Source organism: Dermacentor albipictus, chromosome 1 (assembly GCF_038994185.2).
Source record: "Dermacentor albipictus isolate Rhodes 1998 colony chromosome 1, USDA_Dalb.pri_finalv2, whole genome shotgun sequence".
NCBI classification, from domain to species: Eukaryota; Metazoa; Arthropoda; class Arachnida; order Ixodida; family Ixodidae; genus Dermacentor; species Dermacentor albipictus.
This window is the reverse complement of record NC_091821.1, coordinates 326,050,606-326,066,900: the sequence shown is the minus strand read 5'-3', so window position 1 is coordinate 326,066,900 and position 16,295 is coordinate 326,050,606. Positions and strand designations below refer to the sequence as shown.

The following is a 16,295-nucleotide window of genomic DNA, read 5'->3' as shown; positions in this document are numbered from 1 at the left end:
GTTCTTGGCTATATTAGCCACCTGCAGCTTTTCCCTGATCGCGCTTGGAAGGGATGTCTTGTCGCCGTGCTGCTTGTGATAACTTATCCCGAGTTTGTCCAGGATACTCCTGCCCGTTCGTGTCTTCGCTAGTCTTTCGAGTTGCGAAATTTGGTGTGCTTCAATTAACTCTTCAAGCGTGTTGTGGACGCCCAGTTGTAGCAGCAGTTCCGTGCTGGTGCTGTCTGGAAGGCCCAGTGCCATCTTGTGTGCTCTTCTAATGAGGGTGTTCAGTTTGGCATATTCGGCCGCGTACCAGTTGTGGTAGGCGGCCACATAGGTAATGTGGCTAATAACAAAGGAGTGTATGAGTCTGACGACGTTGGCCTCCCTCATACCCTGATGTCTGTTGGTGATTCTTCTGATGAGCCTCATCGTGTTCGTTATCTTAGCCTCCAAATGCCTGACCGTTTCTCCGTTGTTGCCGTTCGATTCTATATGATGAATCCGAGCACCTTAATCTGCTTCACCCTGGGTATTTCTTGTCCGTCTTTGGTGCGTATGCAAATTTCTTCGTATGCAGCATGCTGGATGTAAGCCTTGGGGGGTCTTCCCCTAAGCGTCGGGCGGTAGAGGAGGAGTTCCGATTTTTCTGGCGAGCAGATGAGACCGGTTCCGACGAGGTACTCCTCCACCACCTCGACCGCGGTCTGTAATCGCTGTTCGATTTCTCCGTCGCTTCCCTCGGACACCCAGATCATAACGTCGTCCGCGTATATTGTGTGATGCACTCCCTCGATGGCGTTGAGGCGCTCGGGGAGGCCGATCATAATGAGATTAAAGAGCATCAGCGAGATGACCGAGCCTTGCGGGGTGCCTACGCTGCCTATGTTCCTGTCTTCGGATGCGAGTTTGCCCAGCGTTAAGGAGACTTTCCTGTTTGTGAGGAAATCCTTAACATAGCTGTACGCTCGGTTTCCTAGATTGAGTGCGGCAATGCTGCGTAGTATGGCTGCGTGAGCTGCATTATCGAAGGCTTTCTTGAGGTCTATGAAAACATGATGTAGATGTTCGTTTAAAGCAATAAGCTCCATTGCTCTCTAACAATGTTCTTCACTAATACAGGATGATCATTTCTAAGTTTTACAGAATATTTAAATAAATTCCTGTTGGAGATAACATAATTCTTGTCCTTGAACTGGATTATTCAGAGAGGTGGACATTACTGGGACAAGAAATCGAAACACATATTCAACTAATTAACGAATTCCCCCTAATTAACTTCCAAATTAATTACCTACGGCAATTCTGCAACTCCCAATCTCTAGCCGGGGGATTTGCGAGATGTATCCACTCAAAATAAATTTCCACTATGCGCGCCCCAAAGGACCCTAATAAAGTTTTTCATCCATCCATCCATGACACCAGTTTGAAGATTGCGCCATTAAACTCAGCGTAAGATTGCGCTGTTGTTCTGCTTACTTTTTTTTAAATGCTCTTTTTAACAAGTGCAAAAGTAACTGGAACCCTCATGTATTCCGTTCCCCATTTTAGACGTAACATCTCGAAACTGGTGTCATCCTGGAAGTGCATTTCAACTGCGCACGTCTTGCAAGCTCACTGCTACAATTCATAAATTGATAAATTCAATTAGTGCATTTACGCTAATTAGTTGAATATGTGTTTCGATTTTACATGCTATTTATGACCGCCTCTTCAAGTAATTTGGCTCAAGGACAAGACAATGCTATCTGCCGAAGGCCATTTTCGACAATTCCATAGAACGTTAAAATCATCACTGCGTATATTGTTACCTGCGCGTCTTGATAAAATTTTGTACAAAAATTTTACAGCAGTCCTCTGATTACTCATTGTTCAAATTCATATAATGCACATATTAAGAGCAGAAATCATTTTGTCTTACCAAGGAGAGTACACGAAACTAGAACGCAGCAGTTTTAATTAGCCTATTTGACGCTATAACCTGTAATGTTTATTTGTGATCCAATGTACCCTTTTGCTGTCAAGAAACCAGCTCCAAGCCACTTCTCCATTTCCCTAAGCCTATTGTGTTAACGGAGACTGTCCCACTCCACAAAAAGGCAATTTATTCGCGTAAAACAGAATGTAGCTGCTTGTTCTGTATTACAATGAAATACGCTTGCATATTTCGTATTTCCTTAACAAGAGCGACGGTTCTTAATATATGCGTTGGCTCGGGTCTATCTCAGATTTCCCGATTCAAGTCCGTTCCTACAATGAAACGAATAAATGCGGTCATTAAACAACCTCAAAGCCAAGTTGATTGAAATTTCCTCCATTTAAGTGAGAAATCTAAATTTTACCGACTGTAGAACGCAGATGCGTGATCTGGGGGTTGAATTTTTTACAAAAGTAGACAAAAATTACGAAGTTTCAAAAATAAATTGAAGCACAATGTTCACAATAGGAATTTCTACACCGTGAGCATATATATCAGTTCTGCAAACTGCACCTACTATAGCATTCGGAAAGGAACAGTTTCATTTATAAGTTGGCAAATTATGTTAAATTGTTACATTCTTTTATGGGGGTACTCCCAAACTAGTGATATGTATTAGAGCGGTGTGTAATGCACCACGTTCACCCTCCTTATATTTTTCAGTAGGTACAGTTTACAGAATCGTGATGATGTTTTGGTGCGAAAGAATCAAATGCGCCATTGCGCGGAAAAGCTAACGTTTAGAGCAGCGAAATATATAGCACCTAAATTCCCATTGGCTGCTACGCCACCACGTCACGAGCGCCGCCATAGTGCTCCAGGTGTTGCCTGAGGGGAGAGGGCAACGCCGCGGCGTACCTCCCTCTCTCTTCTCCAATGCACTGGGCTTAGCTGCTGCGCGTGCCCGCCGGCGTTAGTGGCTACTGCTGAGCACTTGCTCTGTCTCTCATCGCGCAGAGCCGGACATCGCTGGCATGCGGCACCACAGGCTGTTGCTGTCCAGGGCAGCACGTCCCGCTACGGAGCCTGAAGCATCTACGTCGTCGGTGGCAGCAACCCCGGCAGTAGCAAAACCTAACCGTCGGATCCTGTACACCACAGATGAAATAAGGAAGAAATGCAGAAAGAATGCAGCTAGAATGCAGAAAGAATGCAGAAAAACGAGCGAACTGGCAGAGTGAGTGAGTGTCAACGCAACGGCGTCTCCCCTCACACAATGACTGGCGTGCTGGCGTGGCAGCAGGTGTGGCGTTTCGCTCGCTCTGCTCCGTCGAGCCTTGCATGGGCGGGCCGAGTTCTTCACCAGGCGCCGCATTCGGCCATAGCAGAAGGTCTACATGCGCATGGCCCCTGTGTTGGAATTCGATGTTTCTTAATGTACTCGACCATGCAGTAGGGTGTGAACACAGCAAATGTAAAAGGAAATGCGCACCAATGTAATCGCAAAATTCGATAACATACCCCTCAGCAAAGCTGGAAAATATTACTCCCAGCGCGAAACTCCAAGGACCACTCAGTGGCGTTCAAGTGGAGAGTAATGTTTTCGCATTCACAACTCATGAGAAGTGCTTAAGTTCCCTCAGGTGGTTGTTGTTGAGTTACAAATTTGTAAATTGATACATGAAATTTTTGAATTTTGCGATATTCAAGACCTTTCCTTTAAAAATTTTATCAATAACCGACCTCATGTGATTGCTATCCAAAAATATGTTTAGCGTGCTTTGTGAGGTGGTCATGTATGGTACCAGTGTTACTTAGAGAGTCCTTAGAATTCATATATATAAATCATCTTTCAAGTGTTCCTGAAATAAATATGCTCATGCAGTGAAGATTCATGAAGCGCTGCGGGTCCAGTCATGGTCCGTGAAGAGACTTTACAATGCTTATCCTGTGATAGGCGGTTATAATCAAGAAAGCACCACCACTGATGTTCCTTTGAAACACGTCTACTTCTTTTCTTAACGTGACAGGCTTGCTCTCACTTCTGTTGTGGCCGGTGTCATCTTTTCTTTTTTTCTTCGATCTGATCTACTTAATTTATTGGGGATTCTAGTGCACATGTTTCTACTGTTTATTTAAACCATATGTAAGTTATGCGTTAAGTATCTTATTATACTAAGTGCATAGAGGCCCTGTAGTGTTGTTTTCTCTTCTCACATTTTTTTTTCCTGTTTGATTTGTGGAATATGTTCAACCGATATGTATTTGTTAGCATTCATTTGCAGCTTCCCCTGTATTTAGTTTTGTTTCCGGTTAAATCTTCCCACCCCTCCTCCCCATTTTTAGTATTTCGTTTTGATGTTCATTTTACGCTGTCTCTGTTAGATCTCTTCGTTAAGTAGACAATAATCAAACGAAAGATGTGTCGTTCCGAGCAGGCATCTTCGAAGGAAGAATGGGTGGGATAGTTTGCACCGTCATATTTTAGGCCACTTCTGCCATCAGCCAGTTTTTAAGGCAGCTGTATCCGGTTTGATGTTCGTGTGTGCATGCAGGGTCCAGTCATAAGTCTTGACAGTGCCCGCAGCGCTGCATGCATTTTCACCACTACACCTGTAACAGATAAAGTTTATTGCACAGAGATCCATCGTGGGATTCACCTCAAAATACGAGCAGAATGATGTTGACGAGGCTTATTCATTCATTCATTACATATCGCAGACCCTTGGCTCGAGCAGCTGAGCATGTCGAAATTTACAGGCATAATACAAAAATCAGAAATGGGTCCGGTTTCGAAATTAGTGCAATAACAAACATAATAAAATACAAAAGCACAACAATGGAACCTGGTTCAAGAGTAGTATCATAACAAACGTAATGCAATGAACAACAACAACGAAACATTTTTCTAGATTAATGAAATAACAGCATGACAGTAACAAGTTTGTAATGGTGCAAAAGCGGTGCTTTCGTGGGGTAATACCGCAAAAGGGGCTACGAAGACGCCTGGATTAGTTCATTAAAATTTTAAACCATGCTTGAAAAAAAGGAATATTTATATGTCTATATTCTAGCAAATAAATATATTTGAGAGTTAGCCTTATAGAGCCTTGAAGGGTTCGTCTGTAATGGTCAGCGATACGGTGGTGGGTATATGGCAAGTCCGTGATTAAGAACCAGTAAAATGGAGTATTCTAAACCGCGTCCCCGGAGTTTTAAGAAGAACAATGTCACTGGCTTTCACTACTTCGGTCGGAGAGCTAGATGGTGACAATCTATTGTAAATAAGCGGGACTGTTTTCCTCTGTATTCTTTCAAGGCACTTATTGTTTAGCTCACTATATCAGTCCTAAGCTCCACAAGCATATCTTAATTTCGGTCTGTATAACAAATAGCAGCAAAATAATTTAACACTGCTGGCCAAGCCGGTTTTAGAATTTGGATTTAGGAAGTAGATTTTTCGGAAAGGCAGATGAACAAATATTATTAAGATGCATATTATAGGATAAGTTAGTTTTGTTTTTCACATCTAAGTGTTTCTATTTATCAACCTTTTGAGCCATGAAGTAACAACTCTGGAATTAAAGGGTGCAGATGGGTTTTCTTGCGCATAATAGATAGGAAGGCAGCTATGTTGACAACCATCCCCCATTCTTTGCAACGCTTCAATACGTTATTCAGGTTGTTATTTAGCTCAATTTGGTCTCCAAGGCAAAAATCTTTGAACAAAACGCACTGATCTAGATACAGTTGAATTTTCACACCAAGAGTTCTTACATTTGCGATACCATTAATTAAATATCTTTACAATAGCGGCTTGTAGGTATTCCCATGCACATGCTTTGTATATATTCCGATCATCATGAAACATTTCTAAATTTGTCGTTTTGTAGCCATAAATAAGATCGTCTTTGTGTATTTTGTAGTATATGGAATACGAAACCATAACACGAATGGTGCAGAGTGGGTGCGATTGAGGAAAGTGTGTATACGCGAGTTCTAGACGGAGCTGAAATAGAAGTGTAGAGATGATCGATATAAACAAGTGTGAAAAATGTGACACCCACGTGCACGCTCGTATATGTCAGTGACACACAGGAGGCACGAGGAAATACCGACCGTCTATTGCAGATACCACAAGACATCCGAAATATCAAAATTACGACTGCGATTTTAAGGTAACCTAATACGTTCCACGCAAAGTAATTGCGCAATTTTACTTTTCTTTTCTCTGTCTCGTCTTCTACATTTCTTTTCTTCTTTTTTCCCTTTAACTTTCTCTAAACTCCGCTTTATTACGTATTGAAGCGGCAAGGAAATTAAATCCCAGTGCAAGCCATCATTAGTCAGCCAGCTTTCCTAACTCAAGACGAACTTGAGCTATATCACTGGTAATTGCACAACGATATGACTTGAAGGTTTTTCGGAGTTTTAGGCCCAAACAATGAAACGTTCCTTTCCTTCGAGCGCTTCCTAACCTTACGTGAGGCCTCCTTACAGCGAAGGACCGATGGAGGAAGCAAGCATACTCTGATAGCTCCCTTCACCCGTCCTCACGTAAGGAGTGGTTGCCGCCACGCCTGGGTTCGAGATTATCTCTTAAAAGCTTTAGGCGAACACCCGAACACCACTGTTCAATAAAAAAAAATGGCTGTGGCTTAGGTAAGGTTAAGCCCAGGATGCGAAGCATACTAGCCTTTATTTTAGTTGTTGAACCACTGTTTAGCCTGGTGAACTGCTGTTGCTTGGCTATATTTGGTTCGGCTAGACGAAGAAACAACTCATGCATTACTTCTTCGCCTTCAAGAGTGGAACACGACAGCGTTCCCGTCGACCCGCCAAGGGGTGTAAGACAATGGGCTACAGGGCAGCGACTACGCGCCCCGCATTGGACGCGGTGAGCGTCGAGCAAAGCAGCGTTCGGCGCGGCAACGAAATGTGCGCCTGAGCAAGAGACGCACGCCTTAGAAACAGCGCGTTTCTAAGGCAACACCGCATTCACTAGAGGCGCTTTTGTACCGCTTTGAAGCGTTGTACTCGTGGCTCAGTGGTAGCGTCTCCGTCCCACACTCCGGAGACCCTGGTTCGATTCCCACCCAGCCCGTCTTGCAAGAGTTGAGCCAAAGCCACTTCTCCTCTGTCGTGACGTCACGGTGTCACGTGATTTCATGGTCACCGCCGCGCCTGAGGAGCTGGGTTGAGCCCTCGTAATATGCTTCGCATAAAACGGTTGTATCGTGGCACAATCTTTAAGTTGATGAGCTAATATAGAGAAGCGTGGACGCTTTTTTCTAATTTTGTTTACTAAACCTAAAGAAGTAGCGCATTACAGTGCAAAACTTGATGTGCTCCAGCAACGCTGGCACGCCGGCGTCGTGCAACGCCTAGCAACGCCTAGCAACGCTTCCATGCCGCACGCGTGACTGAAACGAACGTGCCTGGCGAAACGTACCGTGCTCGCACTTCTCCGAAAGTGGGCGACAGCGCGCATGCGCGAGCAAACGTCACGTGGTTAAGCAGTGAGGCGAAGCGCTCGTTCAGGGCCAGGAGCGGCGTAAGGACCCATGAAGGTAGCTTGGCCCAAACAATAAAACGTTCCTTTCCTTCGAGCGCTTCCTAACCTTACGTGAGGCCTCCTTACAGCGAAGGACCGATGGAGGAAGCAAGCGTACTCTGAAAGCTCCCTTCACTCGTCCTCACCTAAGGAGCGGTTGCCGCGTGCCTGGGTTCGAGATTATTTCTTCAAATCTTTCCGCGAACACCATTATTCTATTAAAAATGTTGTATCGTCGCACAATCATTAAATTTAATAGCTAATATAGAGAAACGTGGACGCTTTCTTCTAGTTTTGTTTACTAAAGTTAAAAAAAAGTTGAGCATTACAGTGCAAAACTTGATGTGCTCCAGCAACGCTGGCACGCCGGCGTCTTGCAACGCCTAGCAACGCCTAGCAATGCTTTCATGCCGCACGCGTGACTGAAACGAACATGCCTGGCAAGACGTACCGTGCTCGCGCTTCTCCGCAGGTGGGCGACAGTGCGCATGCGCAAGCGAATGCCACGTGGTTAAGCAGTGAGGTGAAGCGCTCGTTCAGGGCCAGGAGCGGCGTAAGGACGCATGAAGGTAGCTTTGGAGCTACCTTACGCTGAGGAAGTACCAAGGAAGCCTTCACCGAGGGCCCCTCAGTAAGGAAGCTTTCAGAGTGACATAAGGTAGCCTCACCGCAATGAAGGCTTCCTTAGTGAGGTAAAGGAAGATTTCATTGTTTGGCTGCTTATGCTGAGGAAGTACCAAGGAAGCCTTCACCGAGGGCGCCTCAGTTAGGAAGCTTTCAAAGTGACATAAGGTGGCCTCACCGCAATGAAGGCTTCCTTACTGAGGAAAGGAGGGTTTCATTGTTTGGCCCTTAATCTCGAGCAGCAAAACCATAGTCACACGCATATTACAGGCTGCGCTCACATCCTCAGTCGTTTATGCCGGAATAAGAGTGCTCTAACAGAAGTAAAACTTCGCGCTGAAATGAAAACACCAAAGATATAGCGCAGACACTCGTTTGACTTCACTGGCGAGGTTCGTCAGTCATAGTTCGCCTATGTAGAACCATCTCATAAATTTCATCTTTATTTGTATTGAATATCCCAACTTTAGAGTTGTCGCAATATATAAGGGAATATTTGTTTTCACTAACTTTGTTCCGAAACAGTTCTACTGCATTTAAATACCTGTCTTAGTAATCATAATTCACCGGTCGGTGGCGCACGAAGCAAAGAACCTAAATACTTACTATCACTATTGTAATAGGTAAATATTCGAATAGAGTAAGTATATTAAAAAAACGGGGGATCAATAATTCAGTCAAGTATCTAATATTTTTCAGATACCGAAAGCATGCAGAGATGCATGTATCGACAATGAGCGAAATGGAAAACTGATTTACTTCTTTGAACGCATGCAAAAATAAGAGATCACCACAGTCCCGGGTTAGCTTAGAACGCGAACTGGGAGCAACCAATGGCGTTGTAGCCTGGACTTCATCCGTGGCAAGCAGAGATATGCACAATCGTAGTCACGCTCTATATTTGGTCATAACCGAATATTTGAACTAAAATAATATGAAATTATTCAACCAATTACTTTTATTTGAAAACATAATTGTTTCGGTCAAATTTGAAATTTCAAGCGGTTAAAATGAAATTCTTGAGTTTTACTTGCCAAAGCCATGATCTGCTCATGAGGTGCACGCCATTGCGGGGGGCTTCGAATTAATTTTCACCCCCCTGGGGTTCTTTAAGCTGCACCCAATGCACGGTAAAGGGGGCGCTCTTGCATTTAAGCCCCATCGAAATGCGGCTGGCGCTGCCGGGTTTCGATCCCACGGCCTCGTGTTCAGCGGCGCAACGCCAAAACCACTAAGCAACCACGGCGGGTCAATCTGAAATACCGCCATATGAACTTGATTTTTATAAATGCGTCTATAAGGAGAAATTTATGAAAACCATACATTAATATTTACTCCAGCTAGCGTAGTTAAGACATAAAAGAATAATGTGAATTTAGAAGCAGAAAATTAGTATACGGAAGCTAGACGCCAGCTTTAAACAGCGCTACGAAGAACACAGCAAGAGAACCACGGCGCAGCGCTCTGTGCTGTAGTTCTTCTGGCGTGTGCTGGGTCGCGCTGTTTAAAGCTGCTGTTTAACATGATATACCAGACAGCCGAAATGAACACGCTAGTATGCAAGTGTCCCTACATGAACATTCATAATAACATCCGTAAAGCATGAGACCAAAATTGCGGTGTTTTATATAGCACTGATCTGGACATCCAATGCCCGCCTTCAGCGTTGCCGTCAGCACCACCATACTGTCCCAGATGGCGAATGTGTACTGCAAACATACTGGACATCAAACTGCGAGCTTTACTTCGTGTAATAGTGTAATCAACTTTGTTATCGCTGTCAATGTTTCTACTTTCTAGACGAATTGTACCTTTTTCTATTTTACGAAATCGGTGCCAAAGGCTAATGAAAAACGAAACGCTTGACCCGACACTCGGAAAGTAAGGCAAGAACTATCTGCTCGAAGACTCATTATACGCCTTTTCCTGCCACGAGAAAACGTACGGATGCTCAGGCGACTTAGTGATCCCATTCCAGCGGTTAATTGAAGCCCAAGAAAAAAAAACAGTTCTCTCCCGTTCGCGGCACACCGGCGTCGGTCGTAAAGGCGGCTAGACTATTCCGAAATTTTTCTACATTTTTTGTGGTTACTCGTCCAGGCTTTCTGCTTCGTCGTAGATGTATTGTTAACGCTGGCATTCACACAGCGCTCTCGCCGGCGTTGGGACATAAACCACTTTGAGGGAAGTAGGCCACCAGACAAATACCGCCGTAGATCCTTAAGAGAGCCGAACAAACCTTTGCCCCGAATTTTGCCCTAATTTCGCTTGCACGTTCAATTTACTGCCGTATATATTCTTGAAGTTGTAAGGCTACCGCCTTAACATTTAACCATTGATTCATTTCAGCCTCCATGCACGTTGATCTTGTCTTTCTTAGTGTCGACACTTGGTGGATCCTTGCTTTTTTAAAAGCAAGGATTTCTTTGGATCTTCCCCTATTTTGCGGGTGATGGTTGCTGCTGCCGTGTCGCGTGGACAACTTGAGCCACCGTTTATGTACTCAAATACACATCTTGGGGCGATACGTGTGTGCAATTGGGTCTGTGCCAACCCTTGGACATTCCCCCTATGGGTATGTGCCATTTTGAAACGGGGGGGGGGGGGGGTTATACCCCATAACCACTTTCTCATTACGAGGCATACCGTAGTGGAGGACTCCGGAAATTTCGACGACCTGGGGTTCTTTAACGTGCACCTAAATCTAAGTTCACGGGTGTTTCCGCAATTCGCCCCCATTTAAATGCGGCCGCCGTGGCCGAGATTCGATCCCGCGACCTCGTGCTCCGCAGCTCAACACCATAGCCACTGAGCAACCACGGCAGGTTGTGAAACAGGGGCCTTAAATGTAATTACGTAAGTGTCCTACTTCCGTGTGCATGAATTTTTCTTCGGTATTCTTCCACCGACAAGCATGACTTCGTACTCTGGACACGTACAGCTAACAGCTACAGGCAACGAAGCTGTACTCGCGTCATCAGTTACTTCTGCTACTGCTGCTGTCTGGTTAACTCAATCAAGTATCACGTCATTTAGACTCCAACATTGCTTTGTGCCTGTTTGTTTGTTTGAATGTTTGTTTAGAGGTCTACAGAATCCTAAGTATTGCATGTACACTGTTCTAACAGCCAATGCCAGGCACCACCACGCCAACACGTGGCTTTGTCGCTGATTTGGCAGCGAGGGAATTCTCGTGAAAACATTTGTGACAGATAGTGCGGATAACTTTGGCCTTTCGCAATTTCAATGTTTCGCAAAGAACTCCGACCAACGATACGGGCATTCCTGTAGGGCTATTCATCTGTCCACGAGTTTCTTTTTGTGCTTACGTTACTCTTCAGCTCTCCATTTTCTTTTCGACGTTCTTGGCATCAGGAGCAGCCACGGAATCCACACGTGTTTTTGCACATTCTGAGAATGATTATCGGTGGCGGCTACATTGCGGTAATCTCTTTTCCGTAGACGTATAGCTGCTGACCTGTGTACGTGTACCGGCTGTTGCCCTGTTATAACTGCCCTGGAACGCAGACATCTCGCTTTGGGTTTGTGGCTGCACATTGACTTTTCTTCTTTTGCCACTTGTTGGTCGTCCAGCGGGACGTCTACATTCTGCGACGGCTGCTTATGTTTTGATGAGCTCCCTCACTCCCTCTATTTATCCTGAATTTCACTGGTTGATTGAAGCAAAAACATTTTTAGCGTGAAACGAAGAAATGGTTATCCCATTGAATGACCACCGTGATTTGGCATATACCACTGGTCGTTTTGCATCAGTGCCCATCTGTTCACATATCCAACTGGAAATTCGAGGAGAAAATTGGTCTCTTGCACCTTTGGAAAAGACGATTGTGCATGTTCCGAGCGCTTTTTAGTAGCTGTAATCGGCAGACAACCATTTGTTTCTTTATGCGCAATGGATGAACTTTTTTTTTCAGATCTGAGGCTTCATTAGCATTTCAAACATTACGGATGACAAATACAGCGAGAGTGTAATTATTCATTCCTTATAATTGCAGAAGAACATACACTCAGCAAGAACCGAACTTAATTTCTAGAACCGGCAACGCCTGGAAAATTTCGCTACTTTCTGGCTTGGCACACTTTGTTTTTCATTAGCGGACTAATATTTGAGAAATACGAACACTCGCTGTAAGATTCGGATGACAGCTCTTTGCTTACCGATGGGTGATAGTAAATGTGTTTCCTCATTTTACGCCACTCCACAAAAAAAGGTGCAATCAAGCATATTGTCCTTGCCATTCCTAGAATTTCGTTAATTTCAGCAGTTTTGTTTTCTGAAATGTTTGTCATTGTTGCACTGTTACTTACGATAATGATGATGACGTTCGCACTGTTGCTTCTGCCATTTGTAATTTTCAGATTCGGCATTCAGTCTGGTTTGGTTAGTGCGCACATTATCGAGAATACTTTAAGTCATTAATAAGAAATATCAGTATTCAGTTAGTGCGAATCTTTTTACATTAGTGATATTATTGAATTCCTTTATTTACACAGCCTTCGTGGCGACAACAATTATTGATATTCTTTCATTGCAATAGCAACTACATGGATACCTTGGACACATTTCTGCCGTTGCCGTAGCCATCACCATGATGTTCCGTGTAAATTCCAAGGTCGATCGATAACATCGTCGCCGCCCGACGTATGATGAATGTGCGAGCGAAAGCGTGCAAGAGCGAGCCAAAGGTGGCAGCTCAATTTAGCGCGCTTAAGGGAGGAAAGCTGGGAGGAAGCGCGCCGGTCTTCCGTCGCGCGCACGACACCTGTGGGAGAAGGGGGGGAGGGGGGGAGGGGTTGTTCTACTCAGGTGGCTGCTGCGTATGGTGCGGCTGCGCGGGCCCTCTTGGAAGCGATTTGCTATGAGTACATAGTCTAGGTTCGCTGGGGCCTCACAGCTTTGCGTGCACTGTGAATTCTCGCCGCTTAGTTCTTGTTGAAGCGAGAGGCAGCACGAAGGTCAATTCGCTCGCTGTAGCTGCCGCTCTTCTTCGCACCAGCGTTTTGACAGCGAGTGCCCGCGTCATCGAATGAGATGTGCTTTTCTTTGCCTGTGCGCGCTTGACATTATGCTTGTTAATTTGTTAATTCAGTTATTAAGCGAATGTCTACGATCTTATACGGCCGATATAGCTACCTTTACTTACGTCTTAGAGATGTCTGTTAATTTGCTATCATAATCAATGCTTTGCCTTTCGGGCGAAACTGCGACTTTTCTTTTTTTCAATTTAAACGAATACTCGTGGCTGCCGAGAGCTATAAAAGTAACAAAAAAGAAAGCTCCTACAAGCCAAGCATCCCCCCTCCCCCACCTGTATCCAAATACCACCACGCAGTGCCACGTATTAAATGAGAAGACGCCCAAATCAAGACATACAAACCCAGACACGAGCGTGCGTGCATAGACTAAAAGGCAGAATGGAGCGCGCGGTGCGCGCAACAAGCCTACATCAACTTGAAGGTTTTATATAACAAACAGGACATTGCTTGCGAAAGCTCACAAGTGGTTGGTTCAGGACTAAAGGAGAAGATGTGCTGCTTAGCAATGGTCAGAGCAAGCCTTTAGGAAATGCGGTGTTCCACCGACCACTTCTCGCTGTGTCACAGTAAAAGGACAGCTTAACCTTATCGTGAAGCACGGCGCGTGGAGCATACCATTCTCCTGGCCGCAAATAGTGGTATGCGTTGTGTTGTCTCACTGTACTAGAACGTATGCTCGTAGAGATCAAACGCAGAGGTCACGGAGTACTACCTGCGTTAGAGGAAAAGGCAGAGTCGCTCGTGCGCACGCGTAGCTCTGGGTGCCATGCTTTAAGGTGTTTCAGAAAAACATAAATTTCGTTAATTTTTGACGTGGAGAAACTCACAAGCAGACGTACAAGGCTCGAAAAGGGAAGGATGGAGGTCATCGACTTATTCTTCGTTGTTCTTTGTTCCCCGTAATAAACAAGGATCGTAATGCCACCGCGGGAAGTGAAGGATAAATACAGCAAGAAAGAAAAAATATATATGTTCTTGGGTATTACGCGCCAAAATCGCGATACGATTATGAGACACCCCATAGTGGGGGACTTCGAATAATCTTTAATAACGTGCTCTAAACGCCCGGCATTTTTGCACGTCTCGCCCATTGAAATGCGGCCACCGCGGTACCGGATTTGATCCCGCGGCCTCGTGCTTAGCAGCGCAACATCATGGCCACTAAGTCACGGCGGCGGGATAGTACGAAAGAATACTGTATTGATACAAGGCAGAACCCATCTTTAAACAACGCGCGCAGGTTCGCGTGCCCTCCAAGAGGACAACAGCGTACTGGTGAAAAATACGAGGACATAATGACACGTGCATTCGTCGCACGCACTCGCATCGTAGGTGACCGTTGTCCGGGAATACAAGAAGAAGAAGAGGTGAGGCGACGCTCGAGAGAAAGAGAGAAGAAGGCATTCCTATCTCCTGTTCGGAATGCGGCAGTCATCATTTTTTGTTTACTCCCCGGGCTCAAGTGAGCCCACAATAAATAGTTGTGTCAGGACTCTTTGAGCTGTTCGTTACACAATATGGTTGTGAATGCAAATTTCGAAGCTGAAATTATAACTGCTACGTGCCTTCCGGGCTTTGCACATGTGCCGGTGACTTCCGAGTGACGAGTGTTATCGCGTGTAAACGCTCGATCAAACCTACCGCGATTAACACATCAAACGATTATATTACTTCCATCTACGAAAAGTCGAAATTTATAATTTACGCAGATGACACAAGTGTTTTCATCTCGTCCGGTTCTTGCACCAATTTAATTACTTCGGCAAATGTCTTCTTGTGCAGCCTATCCTATTGGTCCACAGAGAACTGTTTAAAAGTAAATACGGCGAAAACAAAGGCCGTAATTTTTCATACCAAAGGCATGAGTCTTCCTCCAGATCTAACATCAGCGTATAGATCCCCAAATACAGAACTTGCTCTTTCTGCAAAGGTGTTAGGGGTACACTTCACAAACCCGCCATGATTGCTCAGTGGCTATGGTGTTGGGCTGCTGAGCACGAGCTCGCGGGATCGAATCCCGGCCACGGCGGCCGCATTTCGATGGGGGCCAAATGCGAAAACACCCGTGTGCTCAGATTTAGGTGCACGTTAAAGAACCCCAGGTGGTCGAAATTTCCGGATTCCTCCACTACGGCGTGCCTCATAATCAGAAAGTGGTTTTGGCACGTAAAACCCCATAATTTAATTTTTTACACTTCACAAGTACTATGCAATGGGACGACCACGTAAGCTTTGTGCTCCAAAAACTTAGCCGGATAACAGGTGTTTTAAATCGCTGCAGATATACTTTACCCGTCTCTGTAAAATTGTTAATTTATAATGTCTTATTTGTGTCTCACACACTATATTGGCATCTTGTATGGGGCACCACAGCTGAATGTAACTTGAGTAAATTATTTCATATGCAGAAGAAAATAATACGTGTCATCGCTAATGTACCGTTTGCCACCCATACTGAAGACCTGTTCGAGAAATACAACATTGCTACTGCCCATATCATCTATAACTGCAGATTATTGCGAGAGTATTACTTTAGTAACAAACGTAACAATAATTTACTTGTAGAACTTTCCAATCTATCCGTCAATTCATACCGTTATTCAACTCGTACACCCGAACTATGGAAGGTTCCGCGCTCTAGAACTAACTACGGTTGTCAAATGTTATGTAACAACCTTCCAAGATTACTGACTTCATGTGATAGAGCAGGCTACAATTTACAGAATTTATTGCTGTCAGAATTTAAAAGTATTGCTTTCATCTCTGCTTCACGTATTGCTTTCATAACAGAGAAGCAAGCAAGAACACAAATATAATTATCCTATATCCGGGGAAAGATTATCTTTTAAAAGTAATTCTATATTCCCTAAATTTGAAGAATAGGTAATATTCTGTATTGCATATACAGCTACACTCTAAAAAAAGTTATACCATTTGGGCCTTATTTTGTTTCGAAACAATAATGGTCATCTGCCTTGCTTGGGTTTCCTCTCTTGAAAACTCCACGCTCGCTACTTTCCTGTCGAGAATGCTGTGTCAAGCCGATAACGCGCAAACCGCTCGTGACTAGGAAGTACCGGGCTCGCAGCATTAAAGAAAGGAAATGCGGGCAAGAGAGATGATTGTTGTTTGGGGACATAATACAACCAAAAGGGCGTC

The 16,295-nt window shown here is 44.6% G+C and overlaps 1 protein-coding gene across 2 annotated transcripts in view; it reads left to right on the top strand.

Moving 5' to 3' along the window:
* Window positions 1-16,295, top strand: part of LOC135908910 (uncharacterized) — a 662,802-nt gene that overhangs the window by 573,278 nt on the left and 73,229 nt on the right. Inside the window, exon 4 of one of the 2 annotated variants that reach the window (XM_070535426.1) lies at window positions 2,918-3,531. The exons of the other annotated variant lie outside the window; for it this stretch is intronic. Within the exon in view, the coding sequence (XP_070391527.1) occupies window positions 2,918-3,141 (224 nt within the window). The 3' untranslated portion in view covers window positions 3,142-3,531. Of the gene's footprint in view, window positions 1-2,917; window positions 3,532-16,295 lie in introns of those variants that run through there. 2 annotated transcript variants of the gene reach the window in all.